Genomic DNA, 26014 nt, shown 5'->3' on the forward strand with positions numbered 1-26014 from the left:
GAGCCCCCCACCTGGATCCACCCCAGCCACTCAGGGGCTACACTGTTCTGCATCCCTGAGTGAGATCCAGCAACCCACGCTGCCCGACTAAATGCTATCCATCTGACACATGAATCACCTGCAAAGCAGCTTTCACTGAATGAAAGTGGCTAGTCATCCAATAAACAGAGCCAGGAGCAAAGCAAAGCAACTTGTCTTTATAAAACTTGAAGTCAACCCTTGTCAATCCAATCTCCTTCCTGGCCTTTGTGATTTTGATCAGTTAAGTTAGTGTTAGTCGGTCAGTCATGTCTGCCTCTTTGTGACCCCCTGGATTGCAGCACTCCAGGCTCCCTGTCCTTCACTATCTCCGGCAGTTTGCTCAAATTCATGTCCATTGAGTCGATGATGCCATCCAACCATCTCATCCTGTTGCCCCCTTCTCCTCCTGCCTTAAATCTATCCCAGCATCAGGGTCTTTTCCAATGGGTTGGCTCTCCTGAAAGCTTTCTTTCATTTCTATCACTGGAAGACATAGTGAGAAGGTAGCCATCTACCTGCCATAAAGAGGGCCCGCATAAGAACTCAACCATGCTGGCACCCTGATTTCTGACTTCAGACCTCTAAAACCACGAGAAATACATTTCTGTTAAACCACCCAATCTCTGGTTTTTTATTATAGTGGCCCCAGCTACCAATTATTGCTGCTTTTCTTCCCTCTGCCCCAGACAATGAATGAGCTTCATGAGAGCAGTCTCTCATGAATGGTGCTGTTAGTAACCACAGGACTTTGGCCTTCACAAGTAAAGAAAAACCAAGTAAATCTGTGAAATTATAAACAGGTTTGCATCCTGGTTCGGTCCTAGAGCTTTGGCTCTCAGCTTGGCTGCACAAGGGTCACCCTGGGGTCCTGCAAACTCCTGATGTCCTGGCTACACCTGGAGCAATTAGATAAGTTTCCAGGGATGAGGACCAGCATGCTAGCATTCAAAGTCCCCTGGGTGTCTGATGTAGAGTCAGATGTCCAGCCCCCTAAAGCCAAGTGGGTGTAGTACTGAGGTCCTAAGTGCTAAGATGCCAAGTCCTTCCTCTGTTGTGGAGCTGAGCTGTATGGTATCTGGGGAGGAGGGTCGAGGGGCACAGAAGGCAGTGTACTGTTTCAACAAACAAAACAAAAGAGACAGCATTCAAACTCATAAGAGCACTTTTTATTTGAGGCAAAGAAAAGTCTAGCTGAAAGGATTACAGTTCCAAGCAATCAAAACCCCACTGTTAGAGGCACTATTCTGATTTTGTAAATTCAATTTAGAAAAGAGTATTTGGGTTGCATGTTCCCCAGTTCCCCAGACTAGAAGGGCAACGGAAAACGGAAGAGACTTCTACTAATCTACTGATTCTGCTTTTTGGACCCGACACCAAGCTGGCCAAGCCCTCGCTGGTTTGTCTAGAAGTCGCTGACCCACCACTGAGGGACACGGGCCAAATTACGCTACACACAAGAAAAGTGAGGTGGGAGACGGCAGGTCACCCGGGCAAGGGCAGGCACCCGCAGCTTCAAAACTCCTCGTGAAAGGGGTAATCCCTGTGGGAGGCACAGCTGTTGGGAGGAAATAGGAACACATTAGCCTTTCCTGGATGAGACTGCCACCATAATCAATTTCAAATAGACAGAAGTGATGTCTTGAGTATTGTACATTAACACATATACATGGAATCTAGAAAAACGGTACTGATGAACCTGGTAGAGAATGGACTTGTGGGTACAGCGGAGGAAAGTGAGGGTGGAATGAACGGAGAAAGTAGCAATGACATATATATACTATCATGTGCAAAACAAACAGTCAGTGAGAAGTTGCTAAATAACACAGGGAGCCCAGCGCGGTGCTCTGTGATGACCTGGAGGGGTGGGGTTGGGGGAGGGCAGGGAGCCTCAAGGGAAGGGATATATATAGACACAAAATTATGACTGATTCTCATTGGCATACAGCAGAAACCAACACAAAGTTGTAAAACGATTTTCTACCCATTAAAAAAAAGCAGACTCACAGATACACAGAACACACACATGACCCAACAAGTGCTTGGCACACAAGGGGCAAGAGGCCACTGTCAGCTCCAGAAGCCTCCAGGGACCAGTGGGAGCGGAAATGAACAACTGAAGATTTGCTACAGGAAACACAGGGAGAGGCGACAGGCTGGACGTTGAGCTGAGGGTGGAAAGATACAGGAGCTGTTTGCCAAGGTTCACAGTCCTAGGGCCTGTGTTGGAGGTATATAGTGTTGGAAAGCCTGGCTGGGAAGAGTGTGAAAGGCCTCAGGGTGAACCCTGCTCGGGGCAGACAACTCTTTCCTAATCCATTACACATCAGTAATGATATGCTGTGTCAGCAGCTGGAAGGGGAAAGGAAACTGAATGAATGACGAGCGGTTCTCAAAGGAGAACAAGGATGGAACTTGCTGACTGACTCACTTCTCTCGTCTTTCCTTTGCCCACTAGATCAAACAAGATTTTAATGTCTAAAGGGTCAGTGCCATTAACACATACAGGGACCTCAGAGACGGCCAGTGGTCAACTCTGCCTGTGGCCACAGCATGGCAGCCACACGCTCACAGGCGAGAGTTGTTAATCAAGAAGCAAACCTGGGGACACCTTCCGGAGGAGTGGGGGAGCCATAAGAGGTGCCAGCTAGGAGCTGGAGAGAGAGCAAGGGCTGGAGAGACAGCTAGCACCCGGGCCGGCCCGAGGGAACACTCAAACTCTGCGTTGGAGAGTAACTATCAGAGGGGACAGACAAGAACGGTGAGGTCGGACGATACAAACAGTGACAGAGCAGGTCCTTAGTCTCCGTGTAAAATGGGGAGAGTCTTCTTAAAAGCAGGAAATGTGTTTTAAACTTTCCTGAGTTAATGTAGTGGTACGAAAAGGAAAAAAAAAAATAGAACTAAACCCTACTTTCCTTTTCATCTCCTTCCAAACTACAAATCAGAGGGAACACAAGGAACCAGCTCCCGTCTACTGGAGGGGTCTGGGTGGCTCCACTGTCAGAGGTGGGGTGCTGGTGGGCCCCGAGCACATAGTCTTCCGACCAAAACCCTCTCATGAGTCCTTACGGATAAACAGTCATGGGGAAATTCTTCCAGGAAGGTGGGGCAGGAGCCATCTGGAATCATCTGGTTTCATATGAGCCACTCAATTTTGAAAAGTAAAAGTACAATATACTTAGATGGGTAGGACAGGGTAGGAAGGAGGGGATATATATAGACATAGCTGATTTACTTCCTTGTACAGCAGAAACTAATGTAATATTATGAAGCAACTCTACCCCAGCTTTAAAAAGACAAATGAAGCTGTTTGGCCCCCAGGTTACTGTAGGTTAGGCCAACAGCGCACAGGGCAAGGAGAGACTAGGGCAAGGCGCCGGGCATTTCCCTGGAGCAGAGTGCGGCTCAACTGACATGCTGTAAATGCTCCTTGCTGCACACGGAGGAGAAGCCCAGGTAACGTGAACAAGCCAGAGCTGCTGCATGAGCAGGACCTGGGTGGTAAGGCCTCCAGCAGCTCTTCTTTCATCTGCATCCCTCCAGGGGCTCTCCCGAGACTCACCTCACCAAGGCACAGGCCCTCCAGTCCCTGTTGTAGCTGAGCAAGGTGTTCATATCCTCCTTGTCCAGTTCAAAGTCAAAGACCTGAAAAGAAAACAAAACAGACCACAACTCCTATAAAACTCTGTAAACAGCTACCCAACACAGGTAAGGGCTCCCCTGGTGACTGACTCAGTGGCAAAGAATCTGCCTGCCCATGCAGGAGACTCAGGTTCGATCCCCAGGTTGGAAAGATCCCCTGGAGAAGGAAATGGCAACCCACTCCAGTATTCTTGTCTGGAGAATCCCACAGACAGAGGAGCCTGGAAGGCTACAGTCCATGGGGTCGCAAAACAGTCGGACACGACTTGGCAACTAAACAACAAAATCCAACACAGAATATGAAAGCATATGATCAGCTCCAGGCAGGACCACTGGTGAGATGTTGCCTGCTATGAGGAGGGGCAGGAAGGTAGACTAAACTCAGAGAAAGTTTATTACATGGCCACTTAGAACGTACATGTTTTGTCTGGGTATGATATGAACGATGAAAACAGACCTTTCCCTTCCAGATCCTCCAGGCAAAACGATACTTCTTTTTCTATTTCAGTTCAGTTGCTCAGTCGTGTCTGACTCTTTGCGACCCCATGAATTGCAGCACGCCAGGCCTCCCTGTCCATCACTAACTTCTGGAGTCTACTCAAACCCATTTCCATCAAGTCGGTGATGCCATCCAGCCATCTCATCCTCTGTCGTCCCCTTCCCTCCCAGCATCAGTCTTTTCCAATGAGTCAGCTCTTCGCATGAGGTGGCCTAAGTGTTGGAGTTTCAGCTTTAGCATCAGTCCTTCCAATGAACACCCAGGACTGATCTCCTTTAGGATGGACTGGTTGGACCTCCCTGCAGTCCAAGGGACTCCCAGTTTACTTCAAAACCTCTGCCCAGTGGTTAAGACTCTGTGCTTCCACTGCAGGGGGCAAGGGTTTGATCCCTAGTCAGGAAGCTAAGATCCCACACGCCATGTGGCCTGGAAGCTTAAAAACGAGGGAGGGGGACGTACGTACACCTATGGCTAGTGTGTCGCAGAGACCAACACAATATTGTAAAGCAAGTATCCTCCAATTGGTCTTTCCCAATGGCTCAGATGGTAAAGAATCTGCTTGCAGTGTGGGAGACCAAGGATCGATCCCTGGGTCGGGAAGATCCCCTGGAGAAGGGCATGGCTACCCACTCCAGTATTCTTGCCTGGAAAATCCTATGGACAGAGGAATGTAGGAGGCTACTGTTGATTGGGTTGCAAAGGGTTGGGCATGGCTGAGCAACTAACACATCCTCCAATTAAAAGTAAATAGGTTTGAAAAATAACAAAAGTGGGTCTTTAAAAAAATTTTTTAATGAAAATGTTTCTTTTCCAATGCTTTGAAAAAATAAAAGAGGAAACAAAAAAATCCATCTCTAGCAGGGTATGTGTTTCTCATGCTAACTATTTTACCACTTTATCTATCTTCCCAACCCTGCCCAGGCCCCAGGCAGCCAGCAGCTCGTGTTACAGCCTCAGCCCCCGACCAGTGGAACAGGCGTGATCAGTCGCTCTCCCTGGAAACAGAGCCACAGGAACCAGGGCTTGGGTGATGACCGAGAGCTGCTCGCCTTGGGGAGAGCAGAGTCTCAGGGGCACTGGGACCCTCCCGGTGAGCTCATCTCCTGGCCTGGCCCCCGATACTGGTGCGGGAGGCAGGCAGGTGGGCGGGAGGGGCTGCAGTGTCAGAAGGCCTCCTCAGCTCTGGCAGGTGCCCAGAGAACCACGCAGGTCACCTCACTGGAGCCCTGCAAGGTCTCTGCAGGCCACGGAGCTGTCAGCACAGCAGTGTTTCCTGAGTGCTTACACAGTACCAGGTGCTGTGTGCATCTTATTTCATCTTCATGATAACCCTTGAAATAGGTACAAATTTTACAGATGGGGAAACTGAGCCGTGATGCAAATCCGGACAGCATCACTCAAGAGCAACATTTCTCAGGCAAATGACAAGTCCTGAGAAGTCCCAGCACAGGTGTCTGCATGTACAACGAGGCCCAGGCCCCACCCTGGCACAGCACTTGCCACCCACGAGGAACCAGTGTCCAGCATCTACAGTGGGCTCCCTGTCTGAGAGGAGATGGCGGGGGGCCCACACATGACCATCCAGAGGCCTGGTAAAAAGCTGGCCCCTCCTCCACCAAGGGGACCCCAGGCCAACCAGCCAGGACTTACCTGGAAGTTCTCAGCAATGCGTTCAGGCGTCACCGACTTGGGGATCACGATCAGGTTCCTCTGCATGGGGAATCGGATCAGCACCTGTGCAAAGAGATGCCGAGTGCGTCCGTCCATCAAGAGCTCTGCACTTTCCACTCGCCCAATCTGACCCCCACCCCAGCCCACACCCAAAGAGAGAAACCCCAGAACTTCGCAGTGAGGAGACCAGCTCAGGGGTGATGCCTCACGCTCTGCAAGGAGGAAGGGAGGTGCTTAGGTCCCAACCCCCAAGCCCAGCTCTCAGCCTCCATGTCTCTCTGTATGTTACTCCCTGTCTAGGAGCTCCCACTAGCCTTTGGGAGCACACAGCTGAGCCCTTCTGCAAGCAGAGATGGGCTTTCCTGAACAGGGGGCGAGTGTGGACCCTCATGGTAGCCTTCAGAGGTAGCAGGGCAGGTCCGATCATCTCCAGCCCCACACGGTCTTCTAAGGGTCCTCTGTGCCCTTTCTACCATGCTTCAGGACCCAAGCCATACATCTGGGGAGGGCTGACTGGGCTTGCTCCTCCAGGCTAAAGGGAACCACCACAAATGCAGGAAGTTCTGTGAACAGTCACGAGAGCCTGGAAACGGCCATACCTGGGCTGTGGTTTTATTGTGCTTGTCTGCAATCGCTTTGATCCCGGGGTCCTCCAGTATGGAAGGGTCCTCGGGCTTGGCCCTAGAGATAGACAGCAAGATGGTCTGCATGAGTGACCAACGTCACCACTGCTCAAGGCAGCCGTGACCCTAATCCTAAGGCCCACTGACCTCAGAGGGCAGCCCGCCAGTCTCCTCCTGACTCAGAGCTCAGTTACAAACTCACAACCCTTTGGAAAAAAAGGAGGCATCCTGCTACTAAAAATGCCAACCAGGAAACCCAACAGGAGGCTCCCAGGAGGTCTGCTGATCACCTTGGAAGCACTCTCCTTGATGCTGGATTTTCCTTTATCAGCCATTATCTCTGCCAACAGATAAAAGAGAACACGATCCCATGGAGACTCACCAGGGCCTGTCGGGAGAGCCGAGGGGACTATAGGCAGTCACCACAATGCCCTTGGAGTTGCAGTACTGGATTAACTTCTCCTGAGTGAGGTATGGGTGGCACTCGATCTGCGGATACACAGGAGGGTTGATGCTGCCCCTGTGGGCACGGGCCACACCGGAAGTCTTCCTTGGCTAAGACCCCTCCCTCCAGACAGAAAGTTATGGGCAACCCGTGTCCCATCTCCTGGATGGGCGGTGACAACTCTTGCTTCCCAGCTAGTGTTCTTGACATTAAGGATCCTAGTCTTGTTACCATGGCCATGGGCCTCGAGGTTTTTTTCTGGCTTTGGCCATTTCATTTATCAACTGTGACAGGTCTGAGGATGTCGATGTCTGCACACAGCTCGTCTCAAGACTCTGAGTCATCACAAGCCAGGCTCAAAACCCTTTCTCTCCTGCAGGTTTCACTCTCAGATGTGGCACTGTCTTTTCTGAGCCATCAGGACTCTGCCAGCACCCAGAGATCCACCTCCCGGGTGATGTGGAAAAGGAACTGCTAGCATCAGAGTGTCACAGAACAGTCTCCCATGCACACCAGCTCCGCTGCTGACATTACCTGGTTAACCGCTGGCTTGTATTTTAAGCCAGGTTTGTTCAAGATCTTCTCCACTTGGAGATGGTTGAAGTTGGAGACTCCAATAGCTTTCACCAGCCCTTCGTCCACCAGCTCTTCCATGGCCTAGAAACCAGAGGGTCTGCTTGCTGCTGACATGTGCCCAGCAGGACAAGGACCAGAAGCACCTTTTGTACCAGCCAGCTTAACAGGTCACACCCTTATTATTCAGTGCCAGCAAGTCAGATCTTCGGAAAGACAAGAGGCATCAAGACAAAAGCCAGGATGGCTTTAATGAGGCAGGAAGAGCCCCAACAGTGGCAGAGTGACAATCACGGCAAAAGAAATGGTAGAGCAGGCCATTCACGCCTGGTCCCTTACAAGGAGGCCGCGGAGCCAGCATGAAAGGGGGGCCAAGCCAGGGGCTGCCTTACCGTCCAGGTATCCACGAAATCTTTCTCACTGGGAATCACGTTGCCGTCCTCATCCAACGGGAAGGAGTCTTTCCCAGGCTGCAGTAACAATCAAAACCAATCACAGACCTGCAGAGATCTGCTGGGGCAGACGCATTGTGGAAAGCAAAGTTCTAAGACAATTACTCTAAATTGCAACAGCTGTCTGTTTTCAGAGGATATTCAAGGGCAAATTCGTATCATTGGGAAAAAGAAATAGCAGACAGCTCCTGAAGCCTCCAGATGACTTTTCTATCAGATGGGTGTGCATTGACCATTGTGTGGAGATGGACAATTCTTGGTCAGTGAGATGACGCCTGCCATGGACGGGGGTGTGTGGATAGCGGGGGACCCAGGGCCCACGTTCTGGCTGGACCCAAGCCTACAAAAGCACCACCTCGCCGAGCCTAAACAAAGGATGCAAGTCAGGCCCAGATACACCACAGTGCAATAAAATAAGAGCTTCAGGGTAAAACCCACATGCTTTCACACTGGTTGATGAAGCAGAAAACTGAGCCTGTGGCTAGAATGGAGGTTAAGGATGGAATAACTCTAGAGTTCTTTTATGTCAAGAAGTAGGTTGCTGAGGTTCATCAAGTTTCCGCAGGATGTCATGTGTACAGAATACTGGAAAACGCGTGCATTAAGTGCAGGGTGCATGCGTGTGTATACATATGTGCATGCATGTGTGTGTGTGTCTGTGTGTGCATGTGTGCGTGCATGTGTGTATGTGAAGGTGCCTGAAGTGGTGGGGAGCGGTGGGAGCTGATGACGCTGCCTAATGGGCAGGAGTGTCATCTCAGCTGTGTTCACTGTCGCAAAGGTTGAAGTTACCCAATTACCAAATAACAAAGAGTGGTGCTCCTCCAACTCTGAAACGTGCACGTGAGCCACCTCTGTTTGGGTCAGAGGGCTGGGCGGGGCCCGAGGCGGACTTCAAACAAGCTCCAAGGCGAGGCCACTGCTGCTGGTCCAGGGACTGCACCTCGAGCGCAGCGGCAGGGACACACAGAGGGTCCACCCGCTTGTGACCTGCTAACAGCAGAGGGTGATGCCACTGGCCACCCCTGAGCCCCTACCTTGAAGCCTGTGGGCCAGTGGATGAGGTAGAGGTCCAGGTAGTCCAGCTTCAGGTCGCTGAGTGTCTTCTGGCAGGCACCTTTCACCAAGTCCTTGTCGTGATACGTGCACCACAGCTGAAGCCAGGGAGGGAACATGTCTTAGCCCACAGGCTGAGAGCCAGATGGCTCAGGGACAGGGGACTCACTTTCCGCACCCCAAAACCCACTGACTTCACCGTGATGCTGTCAACGGTGGGGACAGAGATTCCATTGCACATGTGAATCCTAACTTCCCAAAGGAAGGGAGGATAATCAGGTCAAGGAACCCTTTCAGGAGGACCAAACTGAAGGCACAAAATGGAATGGGCAGGTTGGCAAGCCAGCCCCAGGCCCTGAACATAGTTCCCACCAGGCTGGTCTTCATGGGGCCAGCCCCACCCTCCTACCCAGTATCTCCTGGGTACCACCAAGAGAGCTCAGTCTGCAGAGGGGAACCAAGTCCTATCCTCAGAAATAACCCTCTGGAAAGGGGGTGCTAACCCATAGCCTTGGCCTCATTAGCAAGGGGCTCCAGCCAACGGGTCCCAGTGGAATGACCATCCAACAGACAGGCGAGCCCTGGAGCCCACATGGCCTTGGGTGTGGCCCTGAGTGAACACATTTGCCCAGGAAGAACCGCCTGCTGGGTGATAACCCTAGCCATGTTCGGAGACCCCAGATTGTGGTCTTGGCCCCTAAACGGATGCTGCCCTGGATAAACATGGAAGAGAACCCTCCCTCAGGCTCCCCTGCAGGGCGGGGTACCTTGCTAACGATGAAGAGGTCCTCACGCTTCACCACCTTCTCCTGCAGCTTTGCCTGGAGGGCCAAACCCACCTCGTTCTCATTCTGGTACACGTGGGCACAGTCAATGTGACGGTACCCAAGGTCAATCGCCACCTTCACAGCCTCTGTCACTTTGCCTGGAGGGGACTGAAAGAAACAGGAAATGGAAGACACGGAGATAAGACCAAAAATGAAACAAAACACAATCTGCACACAAGCCAGGAGGAAGGGAACCCAGGCTCCTCAGCAGCTCTTGTTCCAGGCCACCCGAGGTGAGATGCCACAGTGCTTCACTTTAGGAAAATCTGACCACCCTTTACTAGCAGCACAGATCACCTTAACTAGATGGGCCAAAGCCCCTCACTTCCTTGTTTGTTCATCTGTTGATTTACAAATCACTGTATAAACAATTCACTGTGGTGTTGGAGAAGACTCTTGAGAGTCCCTTGGACTGCAAGGAGATCCAACTAGTCCATCCTAAAGGAGATCAGTCTGAATGTTCATTGGAAGGACTGATGCTAAAGCTGACGCTCCAATACCTTGGCCACCTGATGCGAAGAACTGATTCACTGGAAAAGATTCTGATGCTGGTAAAGATTGAAGGCGGGAGGAGAAGGGGATGACAGAGGATGAGATGGTTGGATGGCATCACCAACTTGATGGACATGAGTTTAAGCAAGCTCTGGGAGTTGGTGATGGACAGGAAAAGCCTGGCGTGCTGCAGTCCATGGAGTCGCAAAGAGTCGGACACGACTGAGCGACTAAAGTGAACTGTATAAACAAAAGCCCCCACTATCTCAATCTGTTAGGTTCCTAAGACAATGAGGGATACCACTGCTTTCAAACAACTCAAAATACTTCAAAATCACTGTTAAATATTCATTCCAATCACCGTTTGGTTCTCGAGTTTCGTCAGTGAACGCCTATGACTTATTTTCTCCTTTTACATGTGGATTCTGGTATTGGTCGTCACTTGTTTTTATGCAGTTTGGGGAGTATCAAAGTCAAAAACGACTGCTGCAGGTTCAAAGGCCTGTGCCCAAATCTCGCTGTGTAGGAATCTGCTTTAAGAGGTGGAAGCAGGAGGTGGCCGCTCAGGGGCACTTAGTGGACAGAAAGGAGTTGACAGGAGGGGGAAATGGGATTCATGGAAGACCACCACGTGGTTTGTGGTCAGAGCTGCATAAAGACTGGACGCTGCCCCTGCTTGGACCATGTGTGCATCTGGGTGAGCAGGAAGGCACAGAACCACCCCGCCATCCAGCACCCAGCCTGACTGCGCACACACCCATCTGCACAACACTCCTGTTTGGACCAGAGAGGTGGAAAACAAACACATGTGCGTCGGACTGTTGGGTGAATAGGGCGCATTCCTCCAGAGAGCTGGGGTAGAAAAGAATGAGCAGGGCAACTCCCCCGGGGCCATGAGCAGCTGCAGACATCTGCTGTTTTGATATCAGCTGTTGTGAAGAGAGGAAGGCGGAGGAACACAGGACCAAGCTGTGAGCTTGCCCAGCTCTCTCGCCACCACGGGGGGAGCAGGGTGGGCAGACGGGCGATGCTGACCTCAGGTGTGACATCAGACATCTTCAGATGACCTGGCCATCGCCTAGGTCCCGGAAGGACCCAAGCTGTACCTGCAGCCTTCCCCACCCTTCACGGTGAGAATCTCAGCATAGCCAGAAATGCCACAGTGTCCCTGGGGCCCCCTGCCGCAGGGTACACCCCTTCCCAGGAGAGCAAGCCAGGAGGAATACGGAGGCCCAGGAAGGGGAGTCCAGCATGCCATCAACTTTCTTCAGGCTTGAAGGTACCCTGGCTGGACCTCCTCTGTGGGGCCCTGTACTGTGCTGGCCTAGCAGCTCACCGGCCCCAACCCTGAGCAGAGGGCAGGCACCTTTCCGAGGTCCGGCCACACATTGCATCTGCCACAGCGACTGGTACAGGGCCCGAGATGTAATCCCAGGCAGGCCCACAAGATTCCACATTTGGACTTCAGCTGGCACTTTCAGGACATGGTTTCATTCTGGCGACTCTGCGCAGGGAGCACGTGTGCCAGGAGGTGCTAGACGGAAGTGGGCTTTGAGGGGCAGATAAAGAGTGGAGGAGAGACAGCTCCTGGTCACATGCTTCATAGCCCTGGATCTGGTACTCCTGACATGCTCTAAGTTGGTGACTCCACACCCCCAACACATTTTGTTTCCTGCTTAAGATTAAATTGGTTATTTGGTTCCTTCGGACCAAAAGAGTGCCAAGTAGGATAATCAAGGCTGCTGAACAACTGACCCAAAACTGGGGGAAAAAAAAGTTATGATGCTTGTATAGAGGAGCCAAGGACAGAAATGACCTACAAGAGGTTACCAAGAAGCTGTGGCTCCCTGACCCTTGCCCGGACAGAGAAGATTGATTAGTTGGGAAGCACATGCTGAGAAGCTGAGTCCAAACTGCTTTCAAAGGACAATGAGGAGCAGAAGCAAGGACTGCTGGGCATTTACAATTAAATACGTACAAGCTGCGGCAATCCATAAGAGGACTCCAGCAAACGGATACTACATGCTGGCTTCCCCTTTCCAGAGACACCTTTGCAGTAATGGGAGGGAAGGCTGTCTGGGGCCACCAGCCCTGTGTGCAGTAGGGACAATGGCTCTCACCGGGGCTGGGCGGGCCAGGGCCAGCTCAGGGACAGTTATGCTGTTACTAGAAGACTTGTGCCAGAGCAGGTCCTGTCATAAATGGAACCTGACTCACGTGGTGTGCAGCGCACAATGGCTTGGAGAGAAAATAACAACAGCTCCCACTTATTATGGATCAGTCTTCACTAGTTTTAAGTGTATCATTGAATTGCATCTCCACAACAACCCTGGTTATCCGTGATCTCTGGATTAGGGAATGAAGGTGCGGAGTTTAGGAAACTGGCCCCGTGATCGAGCAGTGAGAAAGAGATGTCGGGGTTTGAACCCTGGCACCAGGACCTGAGGGCTAGCCTTGGCTCAGAGGTCTGTCCTTGGAGGAAGGGAGACACTGGTCAGGGAGAGGACAAGTCACCTGGGCTTGGAAAACCATCGTCTGGGATGAAAATGTACCGGAATCCACAAACTACATTCAGTAGTAATTACCCAGAACCCTCCCCCGAAGGAGACTAAACTAACTTCCTCATCACTAATGAAGCAGCCACTTTAAGATCTGGTGGGGGGAAAAAAAAAAGGCTCATACAAATCATATAGGCGAAATCATGTTTGAAACTCACTTCTGCCACTAATCTGCCCTGTGACTTGGGCACATCTGTCCATGCCCATCCCCTCAGAACTTAGAGCTCTGAGCTTGAGCAGCAACTGGACAACGTTCTAGCTGATGGTACCAAGTGACGTCGCTGACACGTCTCTACCCCTGAGACCACCCCCCCTCCGCCCCGCCCCCGCCGTCAGTTCCACAAACTGGGCCTATTTCCTTTTCACGTAACACTTGAGGCCAGGCAGTCCCAACTCGAATAATTACTATCCGTGCCTCTCTCTCTCCTCTCCTCTTAAAACCCAATCATTGGAGCTCGTGCTGCTAGTTACCTTAATATCCCTCCCTCTATTCCCTCTGCAAGTCAGAAGCAAGCAAACAAACAACAAAAATACTACAGCTCCAAACTTGGAGAAGGGAATGGCAATCCATTCCATTATTCTTGCCTGGAGAATTCCGTGGACAAAGGAACCTGGCAGGCTACGAAGTCCATGGGGTTGCAAAGAGTCAGACACAACTTAGCAACACACAGCTCCAAACAAAGGTTATAAAACAGAGTCATTGGTTAAAAAACATACAAACAAAACAGTACCTCAGAGACTGAATCCTTTGTAGTTTTAACATGCAGATGTCTGGAAAGAGGACTATGTTCTGACTTTTTAAAAATATTTTCTTCAGTTAGCAGGTTATCACTTTTGTAATGAAGGGGGATAGGAATAAAGGAAACTTCACTTTGAGGGGAAAAAAACATGGGTGAGAAGTTTAACAGCGTGCCAATGATAAACTTGAAGCAAAAATAGGTAACCATAACTTTTTATGTAAACTTTGATAAAGAAACAGTGCGTCAACCTCTAAGGCCTTGGAAAGTAACACTTTTGAGAAAAGTTGTCAGTGAAAAGCATTGTTTAACCTCTTCTTGTTAAACCAGCTTCACTTCAGAGAAGTTCAACCTACATTTAAAAAAAAACTAACCTTACTTTTTAATTATCAGTTTTGTTTAAAATACTAGTGATGTCATGATATAATTTTCTGCCTCTCATTGTATATAAAGCATTTCAACTACACATATGCTAAACAGACATTTGTGACCTAATTTCTCAAAATGTATTCCAACTTCCAGTTAATTTATTTAGAATCTTCTGGAAGAGAAACTGGCAAATTTTTTCTGTTAAATGGCCAGGCAGGAAATATTTTAGGCCTTGTGGGCCAAACAGTCTCATCACACCTGCTCAACTCTGCTGCTGCAAAAGCAATATGTAAAGGAGTGAGATGTGTTCTAATAAAACTTTGCTTATAAAAATGGGCTGCGGTTTACTAACCTTTGGGGGTTGCTGGAAAAGCACACAAAGAAACGGGCATTCGGCAACAGTCCTAGTCTTGATTTGCCTATTTACAAATAACATTCTCATTTGCAACTCAGCACATTAATAACCAAAAGGTGAGACTTCCTTGAGATTCAGTGGTTAAGACTCTGCCCTTGGGGGCACTGGTTCAATCCCTGGTCAGGGAACTAAGATCCCACATATCATGTGATACAGCCCCAAAGCAGACAAATAGAAACCCTCCCAAAACAAAACAAAACAAAGGTATCCTGATATTGAACGTAAAGATATTCTGGAGACTGAAAGGGTTTATATCCTGCTCCTGTTTGTTCAATGGACAATAAGGTCCAGGGAAACCTGAGCAAGCTGGGCCAGCTTGCCTGCCCTGTGCTTACACATGATGCCCATATACAGCAATTTTGTACCAAGAAGTCTTCAAGTCTGCCACACTCATAAGACTCCAATAGAATAAGCATCTGGGAGAATCCAGAGAATGACAGTCTTTCACCTCAACAGAGGTGTTTTTATTGCTTGGTGCAGATAAGCCAACCTCATTTGGCTCATATTCAATTACGTCCAAATCTACAGTTTAATAATGTAAACCACAATTTCATGTGATAAAGAGCAGACTGCTGAAGAAGTATCTTTTTTGTTGCCTTATCACATGAACACAGTCCATTTGGGCTTTTTTTTTTTTTTAACACCAAAGCTAACAACCAGGTCTGGCCACAAACACAAACCAACAAGAAAACTGAGATTAACTTTCTCTCATTCAGTGTGAATCCAGGTGTCCTAAATTACACCACTGTCTCCACTTGGTTGTAATGGGGGTGGCCCAGGGCTGGCCCTGCACAGGCAGGACTTATTTAAGTATCTTTGCTCTTGAACAGCTGCAGGTGGAGGCCTACAGGGAGATGAAGCAGGTGAACAGAAAGACAAGCTACTGGTTTAGCTCTGACTCTTCTAGCCCGGGATCCCAGGCCATCAACAGCTTGGCCTGAGTTCTTTCTCAGCATTTTCTCCTAAAGGAAGTGTTAATCAACCTCAAAGAGGCAAAAACTGGTTTGTTGAGGGCAAAAACAGAAACACATAGCTTATAAAATGTTCTGTGGCCTGTCAAAGGGTCACAGGACACACACAGATGTACCGTCTATCTGTGATGTTGAATTTTCATTGGGTGGGGGACTCTTAGGGGGAAATGTCTCAAAGGCTCGCGGGTGTGGGCAGAAGACGATGGAAAAGCAGCGGAGAAAACTGTCCTCCACTTCTAGGCTTGGGGTATGTAGGTAAGTTACAATGGCCATTTATACATCAACAAGCTTCCAGCTAGTTCCACACATTTATCAGCAACAGGACACTGGTCAGCATCAGAAGTAATCTGTTTTAGCCGCTTCCTGGGAATACAATGCCCATGGCTTATTTACTGTCCACTGGGGAAGGCAAGCCTGCCAAGGGGAAACGGCCTCTAAGCCACATGGGCTTGGAGGCAGAGGTGTTCTCCCAGTGGACTGAAAGCTTCACCTCCGAGGAGAGGGAGTCTGAGGACCTTCAAAGTAACTGACTGGAGACTCCCAGAGCCCTGCCAAAGGTCCGAAGGATACAACACAGCCACCACGATACGGAAGATCCATGGGAACCAGGAACTGCCCCCACTCCCGGGGCCTCCCCCCGTTCTCACAAAGATAAGCAAATGGTATTTGGGTCACCCCATTTTTGTCCAGCATCTGTGAAAATATATATTTTGCACATACAGGGGAAAGGTATCAAACACTATTCATATACTGCTCCTTATAAAGAAAGAAATCTCCTCCAAGCCCATACTTAAACCATTTATCTCCCTGTCACCTCCCCTACCGTGCCTCTATATGGTTCCAAACAACTTCAACTCCTCACCCACTCCCTCAAATCTGAAATTATCTTACTCCTTCATATTAATTCAACATGTTATCCTTAGGATACCTACCATTTACCAGGCTCTGTGAGCAGTTCTGTAAATAGTTTGTGACCCTAGTCAGACGCTACCCTTACACTCAACGAACTTACTGGAGTTAATGATCTAAACGTACCGATTTATAGAGCTATCTTAATTAAATTTACATTAGGGTAGGTTTTAAGAGCTCAAGCAAATGATAAAGCCCTAGTTTTAAATCAACTTTTACTCCTTATTTACCCCCAGAGTACTGATTTTGAAACAATGGACCTAAGGTCCCAGTTTTTGAAACAACAAACTTATAAGGCTCAGCGAGGTGGTGGTTTTGTTCCAGTGACATGTCTGTCTGTGTGCTGCCTCAGAAATTGTAATTTGCCACTGCCAAGAAAGTGTCTGTTCACATCCATTCCAAGAGAATAACCTGCGACAGACCGAATTTTACTTGGTACAATGGTCATAATTCAATTACACCCTTAGAGCCACCATTGGACTTTTGGAAAGAAACACAAGGCACATATAACTCTGATTCCTTTGTCCAAGAAATACTTCTCTTGGGAGGCAACTCCACGACAGTGAACGTTTACAAGATTTCAGCTGCCGATTTTAGGGTAGAGATAAATACCATCTTCTGTCTCTTTCAGACCATTTCAAGGTGCCCTTAATCTCTACAGTCTTTTCTTTCCTTGTCAGTGTGCAAATGGCTAATGCCCAGTCCTATATTTAAAATTCCTGGAACACCTGAGTCATAGCCGTGGAATGTAATGTACGAAATACCCCAAGCTAACTTACAAGCGGTTTAAATTTTGGGGGTTTTGCTTCGGCGCCCGTAACATCATTCGGCGCCCCCCAACTGTCAGATACTCAAGACTACCATTTTTACTCCTAACCTTTTCCTGGGGACGCTGTGAAGAGGTTCCAGCGGTGCTGAGGTTTCAGGAGGCAGTTTTAACTACTGATGCCAGCCCGCAGTTTTGCATGGGCGGGAACCTCCCCTCACCACCCGCACCCCCACAGATTCCTTCGTCCAGCACAGGACACTCCGAGGGGCACTCCGGCCTCCGGGAGTTCAGCGACCAGGGCGTTTGGAGACAGTGTAAATAGAAAGGTCCTGGGCACACTCGTGCAGCCTAATTCAATTACCTGCAGACTCCAGGCTTACCTTGGGATGCTTATTCCTGAGGGAGCAAAGCCGGAAACGTTAAGGATCAACTATTTCGAAGAAAGACAAACGGCGCGGGCGTCCGCAGGTGAGATTAGGCAGGAAGGCCGGCGCCCCACGCCTCTCGCCTCTTTTTGCTCCATCTCCGGGAACGCCCCTCCCCGACCTTCATCCACCGAGCCACAGCGACGGACGTGGGAAAATTTCCCTTCGATCTGCGCCCCCTAGTTGCCTTTCCAGCTGAGATTAGATTCCAGCGGATCGCGTGCACCAGGAGTTATGGGGTCGGCCACCCGTGAGCCGTTCTCAAACACCCCTTTCCCACCCCACCGTAAGTCCCCCGGCCCGAGACCGAGGCGAGCGCCCCGCCCGCCTCAGCGCCCAGGCTCCCGAACCTCAGGCCCAGATCCTGCCGGGACCGGACCTGCCGGAGCGTGGCTCCCTCGAGGCCTGGCGTCCGCCGCGGGGGCCGCTGCTCAGGGTCACTCTCGGTCCCTTACCCCCAGGCCGCGCTGAGCACTTAAGCGAGCCCCGGAGCACGCTCGCCAGGGTACCTACCTTCCAGGTGCCCAGCCCCAAGATGGGCATCTTGGCACCGGTGTAGAGCACGATGTGGTTGGCCATGACTGCTTGAGCTCCGCTGACCAGGATCAGAGAACCGTGCCGAGGAGGCTCAGCGCGGTTCTTTAAATAGCGGATGAGGCAGGGCGAAGGGGCGGGTATAATGGGAGTCTGGCTCGGCAAGCGCAGCTTCTGATTGGCCGCCCCGACAATCAGGATGCCGCACGTCTGGTAGCCCGGGGGGCTCTGCGAGGAAGCGCCTCCTGCTAGGTCCTAGCGGCTCCGGATTCCTTTTGAGCCGGCGGTTTACCCACGCCCCCACGCCCCGCAGCGAGCTCCGCAAGTAGCTGTGGCCCGTGGAAACGCGAATGTTTTAGCAAAAGTAACAGAATTCCCATAAATAATACCCTGGGAAGGAGTTTTGGTTTCTCTCTTTTTTTTTGAGAGCACAGAAGGATAAGTTTATTGTTCAAGCCCAGTTGCATGGTTTTTTTGGGAATTTGACCAAAGCCAGGACTTTAATTTGTAGGAACACACTGATGAGATGGTTGGCTGGCATCACCGACTCAATGGACATGAGTTTGAGTAAACTCCAGGAGTTGGCGATGGACAGGGAGGCCTGGCGTGCTGCAGTCCATGGGTCGCCAAGAGTCAGACATGACTGAGCGACTGAACTGAACTGACTACTACAGCTGGAGTTTAGCGCCCTTTGCTTTTAGTAAGGGGCACGCCAGAGAAATGGTTGGCAATCTTGTTGCAAAACATCAGCTTGAGATTTAGGTTTGTCTAGCCTGTAGAAGGAGGTGGCAACCCACTCCGGTGTTCTTGCCTGGAGAATCCCAGGGACTGGAGAGCCTGGTGGGCTGCCGTCTATGGGGTCACACAGAGTAGGACACGACTGAAGTGACTTAGCAGCAGCAGCAGCCTGTATGTAGCCTCCTAGGGCTATCTTCACACTCTGCCATAGATGTAAGCTGTTTGTACACACTGAATGTGATTCAGCAACCCTTTCTCCTAAAGACAGCCTCTCTTGAGGATAGGAATCCCTGATGAGCTTAATCCAAAACACGCAGAGGACATTGAGTCTTTAGAAAGTAAGGCTCTATGGAAGCAGCACATTTCATACACAGTAACTTAGCAAAGCTTTCTAGATGAATAACACAGAAACCCACAAAAGAAAAGATAACTTTAATATTGTAGCTTCAAGTATGCCAAATTAGGAGGAGTTAGATGAATTGGGCTTCCCAGGTGGCGCTAGTGGTAAAGAACTTGCCTGCAATGCAGGAAACAAAAAAGATGTGGGTTCAGTCCCTGGGTGGGGAAGATCCCTTGGAGGAGGTCATGGCAACCCACTCCAGTATTCTTGCCTGGAGAATCCCATGGACAGAGAAGCCTAGTAGGCTATATAGTCCATAGGGTCGCAAAGAGTTGGACATGACTGAAGGGACTTAGCAGCAGCCACTGCAGTAGCAGGTAATGAGTTAATCAGTCCTAGTTGGCAGTCCTAACACATTCTTTCCCAGGATAACCAAAGGAAAGTTGCTGGAAGAGCTTTGTGGATAATTTTGGTTTCTTTTGAACAACCCCTTTCCATGATACTGTACTCTACCTCAACCTTGCTCTTTCTGCTCTATCTCCCTATAATATTTCCCCTAATTATGTGAGATTGGGAACTACATTTGCCTGGGGATGACTCAGAACCCAGACTTCTCTGAATTCCATTCTGGTGATTTTCCTTTCAGTGCCTTTTAAAAAGTGCCCTCCCCTCAGGAAAAAATGTGTGCAAAACAGACTGGGCCAGAGATTTTTCCATTTGACTTTTACAGAAACTGTTGTGGGTAGGCAAATTCTGATACTATTTGTCCCCCAATAATAGCAATTTCATTTGAGCCCTACAGCTAGGAACCTGGTTTGTGATAAAATAGCAGTAGTCATACCAGTCTTCATGCATAAATCTGTTGGCATAGAGGTTGCTGTCCTAAGGGCTAGTCTCATAGAGAAATTATACACCTGGAGTGAGCAGGTTGGTATACACAGCAGGGTCATCTGCTAGGGACATACATTCAATATGAATGGCTTGTTGTGGTTTCTTTGATGACTGACTCTAACAGTTGACTGTGTGAAGGCATAACTGGCTGAAAGTGGAGTATTCTGACCGGGCTAGCAAATGTACAAAGTCAGACCTGGGGTCTTCTATAGCAACAGCAGTACTAAAGTGGGGACATACTGTTGTCACAGTCTCTCCACTGCTCTGTAACTTCTGTAATCTTTGTAAAATGCTGTTGTGCACATATCAAAATTATGCTTTAAAAAAAGCGTCAATGGAATTCTTCTAAGAAACCTTCCAGTAATCCCTAGCAAGAGCAATAAGAACTTCAAAGGGCTCTAAGCCAATAATCCTGTCATAAGAACCAGTAATCTCATTCTGAGGGAATAATCTAGAAGGGAAACACACATACATGCACGCAGACACCTTACTATAAGTATAGGGCTGGGACTGGGCAAGTGAGGTACTTAGGTGAAAAGTTGAAGCCTGAATGTGGATACTTCCTTAATTTTTATACCCTTGGCATTTCACTTGAATCACCCTAGTCCACACACACACACGTATGTTTGAAAAACAGTTCTATACACATCATGGAAAACTATATGTCCAACAATAGCAAGAGACAGGGTGTAGCCATTAAGGGAAGACAGGGGCTTTCCTGGTCGCTCAGTGGTAAAGAATCCACCTCGCAATGCAGGTGACACTGGTTCAGTCCCTGGTCTGGGAAGATTCCACACGCCTCGGAGCGATTAAGCCCTAAGCCCATGTGTGCACCACAGCTACTGAGCCTGTGCTCTGGAGTTGGAGAGCCGCAAATGCTGAGCCTGAGAGCCGCAGCTACGGAAGCCCACACACCCAGAGCCTGTGGTCTGCCACAAGAGAAGCCACTGCAATGAGAAGCCCATTGATGGCTGCAATGAGAAGCCCATTCACGGCAGCAAAGAGTAGCCCCTGCTGTCTGCATCTAGAAAAAGCCCACGTGCAGCAGCGAAGACCCACCACAGCCAAACAATAAAATTAATAAATATTTATTTAAAAAAGAATGAAGACAATCTAGATATAGAGAAAAATATATACGAAATAACCCTAAGGTTACCATAGAAAACGAAGTCATAGGACATGGTTACAAACATGAAAACTATAATGTGACGTATGGATAAAATTAGGAAGAAGCCGAAAGCAAGGGTAATATTGTGTGTCAGATTATTTAATTAATAAACATTTTTTTTGCAATTAAAAAGACAATTTCCTATTAACTCTCCAATTTTTCTAGGATAAAACTTAAACTCTTTAGCTTGGCAATCAAGGTCCTGTGAAATCTGCTATAACTCTGTAAATATATGAGAAACTACCAAAGTGTACACTTCAAACGGTGAATGTTATGGCGTGTGAACTATATCTGTGTAAAGCTGTGATCAGCAAGCACACGGAGGTTACATGCTACCCATCCGCACAGGTTAGCTGAGGAGAAGCGAGCCAGTAGGCTCAGAGAGTCGGATACGACTGAAGTGACTTAGCAGCAGCAGCAGCAGCAGCAGCAGGCTCTAGTCACGCAATCCCTCAAGGACCCAGGCTAGAGCTTCTACCACCTCGTTCACAGATTGCCCCAACCCAAGTCTTCAGGGTTTGCCTCAGGAGAGTCAAAGAGCACTGAACAATCACAAATGAGCGATGAACTGTTTAGGCCTGGAAGTGGCACACGTCCCTTCCATCTACAATCTTGGCTAGACCTAGTTGCAAGGTCCTGTCTTCAATGAGGTGAGCAAGCGTCATCTTCTCGTGTGCAGAGAGAACAGAATACAGTAGAATACAGTGATAAACAAAGTGTATTCCACGAGGACAAATAACTATTGAACCCATATTATGTCTCAGGCACTGCTTCAGTCACTTTGTGAGTGCATACTTGTGTGTGCTCAGTCGCTTCAGTCGTGTCTGACTCTTTGTGACCCTATGAACTGCAGCCCGCCAGGCTCCTCTGTCCATGGGATTCACCAGGCAAGGGACCTAAAGTGGGTTGCCATGCCCTCCTCCAGGGGATCTTCCTGACCCAGGGATCATACATTATATGCAGGTGCTACTGCCGACAGGAATAATATAATAGCTAATTTCTGTGCCCGGCACTATTCTACAAACATTGTATGCATTAAGTCATTTAATCTTTATAACTACTCTTTGCAGTGGGTAGTATTAGTCATCGATTTTACACATGAGGAAACTGAGGCACAGAGAAGGGGGGAAATATTGCTAAGGTCTCATAGCAAGTTGAGGGCTTCACAGGTGGCACTAGTGGTAAAGAATCTGCCTGCCAGAGCAGGAGGCACAAGAGACAAGGGTCTGATCCCTGGGTCCGGAAGATCCCCTGGAGGAGGAAATGGCAACCCATTCCAATATTCCTGCCTGAAAATTCCCATGGACAGAGGAGCCTGGAGGGCTTCAGTCCACGGACTCACAAAGAGTCTGGCATGACTAAGCACGAATGTATAACAAGTGGCATGGTCAAGACTTAAACCCAAGGAGTTTGACTATAGCACCTGAACTCTTCACTGATTCACAGGTGGCTTTCAAGTAATTTTACTGTGACTCACAGTAAGGAATAGATTACGTTTGTTGACTGAAAAAAAAAATGCACAATCTAAAAGTTGAGAATTATGTTTTATTTGGCAGACTTCCTAAGAATTTAAGCCTGAGAGTCAGCCTCTTAGATTGCCCTGAGGGACTGCTCCTAAGGAGGAAGCTAGCATACGTAGGAGTTTTTGCAACAGAGATCAGATAGAGGGATCAGTAAAAGATTACTGTTAATTAAAGGAAACCAGGTATCTCAAGCTAAGGAATTTAGTGATTTTCTTTGGGAAGATGCAAGGGTCCGGCTCATTGAAATCATTCCTTTGATATGCACCTCAGCTATCTTTGGTCAGTATCCTGGTTTTTTTCCATCCTGAATCCCTTCAAGGTACACCGTTGAGGGTTGGCTGCAGGGGCTGATGGCTTGCTGGCCACAAATTCTTTTTTTTTTTTTTAATCACTATGGCAGGTGAAAAAGCTGACATGTATGTATATATAACAGAAACAAAAGACCTACAAAAAATTTCATCCTTATTATGTGTGGCATATTCTGATAGTGCATATTGTTTTATTTTTCTAGTATTGATTGCAACCATGATTCACTCCCAGTTCCATGATGAAAGATTTTGTGATCCACTCTTGGGTCATGGTCTCCAGTTTGGAAAACTCTGCCCTCCATCCACACCGTGGCCTCACCATGACTCCTCATTTCAGGTAGCAGGAAAACTGTGATAACCAGACACTGCAGACCTGACCGCAGCAGCACCCAGAGAAATCCACAGGGAGAGCATTCCCAGCAGGCCAGCAAAGGTGTCTTTCTCCCAAGTCTGCACACTTCATCCTTCGGTACCCTTGGAGGAGCAATCATCACTTTGGAATGGGAACACCTGAGACTGGCCCTCTAGAAATGGGAAGCAAGGAAAGGCAAAGGAGAAAGTGTGGAGGTCACAGGAAAAAGACAGAGACTTCAGCACCTGTCACAGAATGGGCTGGATGTAAGAGACTCAGGAAACTGGTCTGATGGGGGGCTCGTGTCAATACTTAATTGTGTTTGTTTGCCAGATGAGGTTTAGATGGTAAACAACGTTGGAAGAACTGTCAGTATTAACCTTCCTCATAGATACTGCTGCTGCTAAGTCACTTCAATCATGTCCGACTCTGTGCAACCCCAGAGACAGCAGCCCACCAGGCTCCCTCGTCCCTGGGATTCTCCAGGCAAGAACACTGGAGTGGGTTGCCATTTCCTTCTCATGAAAGTGCATGAAAGTGAAAGGTGAAAGTGAAGTCGTGTCCGACTCTTAGCGACCCCATGGACTGCAGCCTACCAGGCTCCTCTGTCCATAGGATTTTCCAGGCAAGAGTACTGGACTGGGGTGTCATGGCCTTCTCCTCATAGATACTGCAGGATAGCAAAAAAAAAAAAAAAGAGAGAGAGAGAGAGAAAGAGGGACAAATGTCACCCTTAGCACAGTTCAATAAATTCTTGTGAATAATAATATCCATGTGAGAAGTGAAGGTGTTAGTTGCTCACTTGTGTCCAACTCTTTGCGACCCCAGGGACTATAGCCCACCAGGCTCCTCTGTCCATGGAATTTCCCAGGCAAGAATAGTGGAGTGTGTAGCCATTCCCTTCTCCAGGGGATCTTCTCCCCAACCCAGGGATTGAGCCCAGGTCTCCTGTATTATAGGCAAATTCGTTACCATCTGAGCCACCAGGAAAGCCCAGTAATATCCATGGGTGCCTCCTGTGTATCAGGTGCTTCAAATTCATTTTCTGATTTGATCCTTTTGGCCTCCTGGCCAAGAAAACTGACTGTATTCCTTTCTCATTTGGAGCATCAAAGAAACTTGAGGTTTGGTAATATTAATTTTGCAAGGCCAACAAGTTAGTAAGTGGCCTTCTTTTAAAATTTTGATATTTTTGTTCATCATGGATTTTTTGGGCATTAATATAGATTTTTAAAAATATTGCATTAAAATATAATCTATCTCAGTTACTGAGATTTTTGGTGCTCTCCTCCCCTTAAATTCTGTGTAGAGGGAAATTTCCCCCTCACCTCACATTGCCTAAGAGCATCCAAATAGGAAAGAACAAACTCCCAGAGGTGGAGTTACTCGCACAGAGCATTCATGATCCTCCCCGTGAGCGTTCATGCTTTCTACCCTCTTACAGTGCATGTGTGAGAGCACGTGTGGGCCTGTGCAGGCTTCAACACAATTTCCCGTCCCTGCAGCTGTGACGCCACCCTTTTTCTTCGCATCAAAGAGCCTAAGAGAAAGCAGATGAATGAGGGAGGCATTGTAAGAAATGCCTAAGACATTAATGAATTCTTTATCCTGGGGTGTGGTGGCTCTGTGGCTGAGAACCTCTGCTGCCCATGGCTTCTCTTTTCTGAGTGAGAGGACTCAGGATGCTTGTGGCAAAAGGAGAGACTTAACTCATACATCACTGCCAGCTGAGGGAATGAATGGGCCTTGTATGCAAATAAATGTCTCTGGTACTCTGATTTAGGAATGGATTACTAGTGAGATTGAGGGATCTCCTGAGGTAGGGATGGAGGGTATCAGGTCAGTGATTCTACAGAATTGATAACACAGGTGTTGGTATCTTCAGGAAGCGTGTCATTCCCCATGAGCATGGATTTGGATGAGGTGATTGATAACTTCCTGGCTGCCCACCCCTGTTTCATCCTCAGTGCATACTTTTGCTCAGAAAATCTAGAAGAAAAGATCTCTGTGCACAGATAAAGCACGTGTAGAATTAGCAAGTTTGGCATCTTTATGGGAGAGGTATATTCAGTCAACAACTTCCTTCACTTATACTGTAGGTGTTTACTGAATATTTAATGCCAACACACTCCAGTATTCTTTGCCTGGGAAATCCCATGGATAGAGGAGCCTGGAGGGCTACAGTCCATGGGGTAGCAAAGAGTCGGACACAACTGAGTGACTAACACTTTCACTCCACTTTCCATGCCAGTAAGTACTGTTTTAGGTTCTGTGATTACAGAGATAAACAGGACAGTCTCTGGTCATGTGCAGCTTCCTCTCTAGCCTGGAAGAGTTAGTAAACATACCTAAAAGCAAGCTAATGTAATATCCAGCTAGATAATGATAAGCCACGTGCTGAAAATACAGGAGGTGATCAGGATAAAGAAGAGGGCAGGGTTGACAGTTTGGACAAGGTGGATGGAAAGTGAGGTGAGCCATGTGCATACTTAGACACATTTCAGCAGGTGAGAAGAACCCTCCATGGACCTTGAGAGTGGTTGAGTTGTTTTGTGTATATGAGGAGTGGCGGAGAAGCAAGGAAAGATGGTGACTCTTCTTATTTGCTGAAGAAGACGCCCCAAATACCTAGGCAACAGTAGGAGCTTATCGTTAAATGACACTCTTGCTATTTCTTCTGTACCTTTGTTTTGATAGTTGCAAGAT

The 26014-nt window shown here is 48.5% G+C and overlaps 1 protein-coding gene across 1 annotated transcript; it reads right to left on the reverse strand.

Moving 5' to 3' along the window:
- Positions 1-1165: 1165 nt before the first annotated feature.
- LOC128046457 (aldo-keto reductase family 1 member B1) lies at positions 1166-18086 on the reverse strand. The gene is made up of 10 exons (XM_052638563.1): positions 17968-18086; positions 9750-9917; positions 8964-9080; positions 7867-7944; positions 7436-7558; positions 6839-6945; positions 6433-6514; positions 5813-5896; positions 3584-3666; positions 1166-1576 (listed from the first exon to the last, which is right to left on the reverse strand). The coding sequence occupies exons 1-10, from the start codon at positions 18031-18033 to the stop codon at positions 1534-1536; spliced, it is 951 nt and encodes a 316-aa protein (XP_052494523.1). The 5' UTR covers positions 18034-18086; the 3' UTR covers positions 1166-1533.
- Positions 18087-26014: the final 7928 nt, after the last annotated feature.

Source organism: Budorcas taxicolor, chromosome 4, assembly GCF_023091745.1.
Source record: "Budorcas taxicolor isolate Tak-1 chromosome 4, Takin1.1, whole genome shotgun sequence".
In the NCBI taxonomy this organism is placed as follows: Eukaryota; Metazoa; Chordata; class Mammalia; order Artiodactyla; family Bovidae; genus Budorcas; species Budorcas taxicolor.

Excerpts from the sequence above, each read along its gene's own strand:
- LOC128046457 (XM_052638563.1), bottom strand. The coding sequence starts at position 18,033 with ATGGCCAACCACATCGTGCTCTACACCGGTGCCAAGATGCCCATCTTG. Across the intron at positions 7,945-8,963 it reads ACTGGCCCACAGGCTTCAAG|CCTGGGAAAGACTCCTTCCC; the intron begins GTAGGGGCTCAG and ends TTGTTACTGCAG. Across the intron at positions 5,897-6,432 it reads ACAATAAAACCACAGCCCAG|GTGCTGATCCGATTCCCCAT; the intron begins GTATGGCCGTTT and ends CTCTTTGCACAG.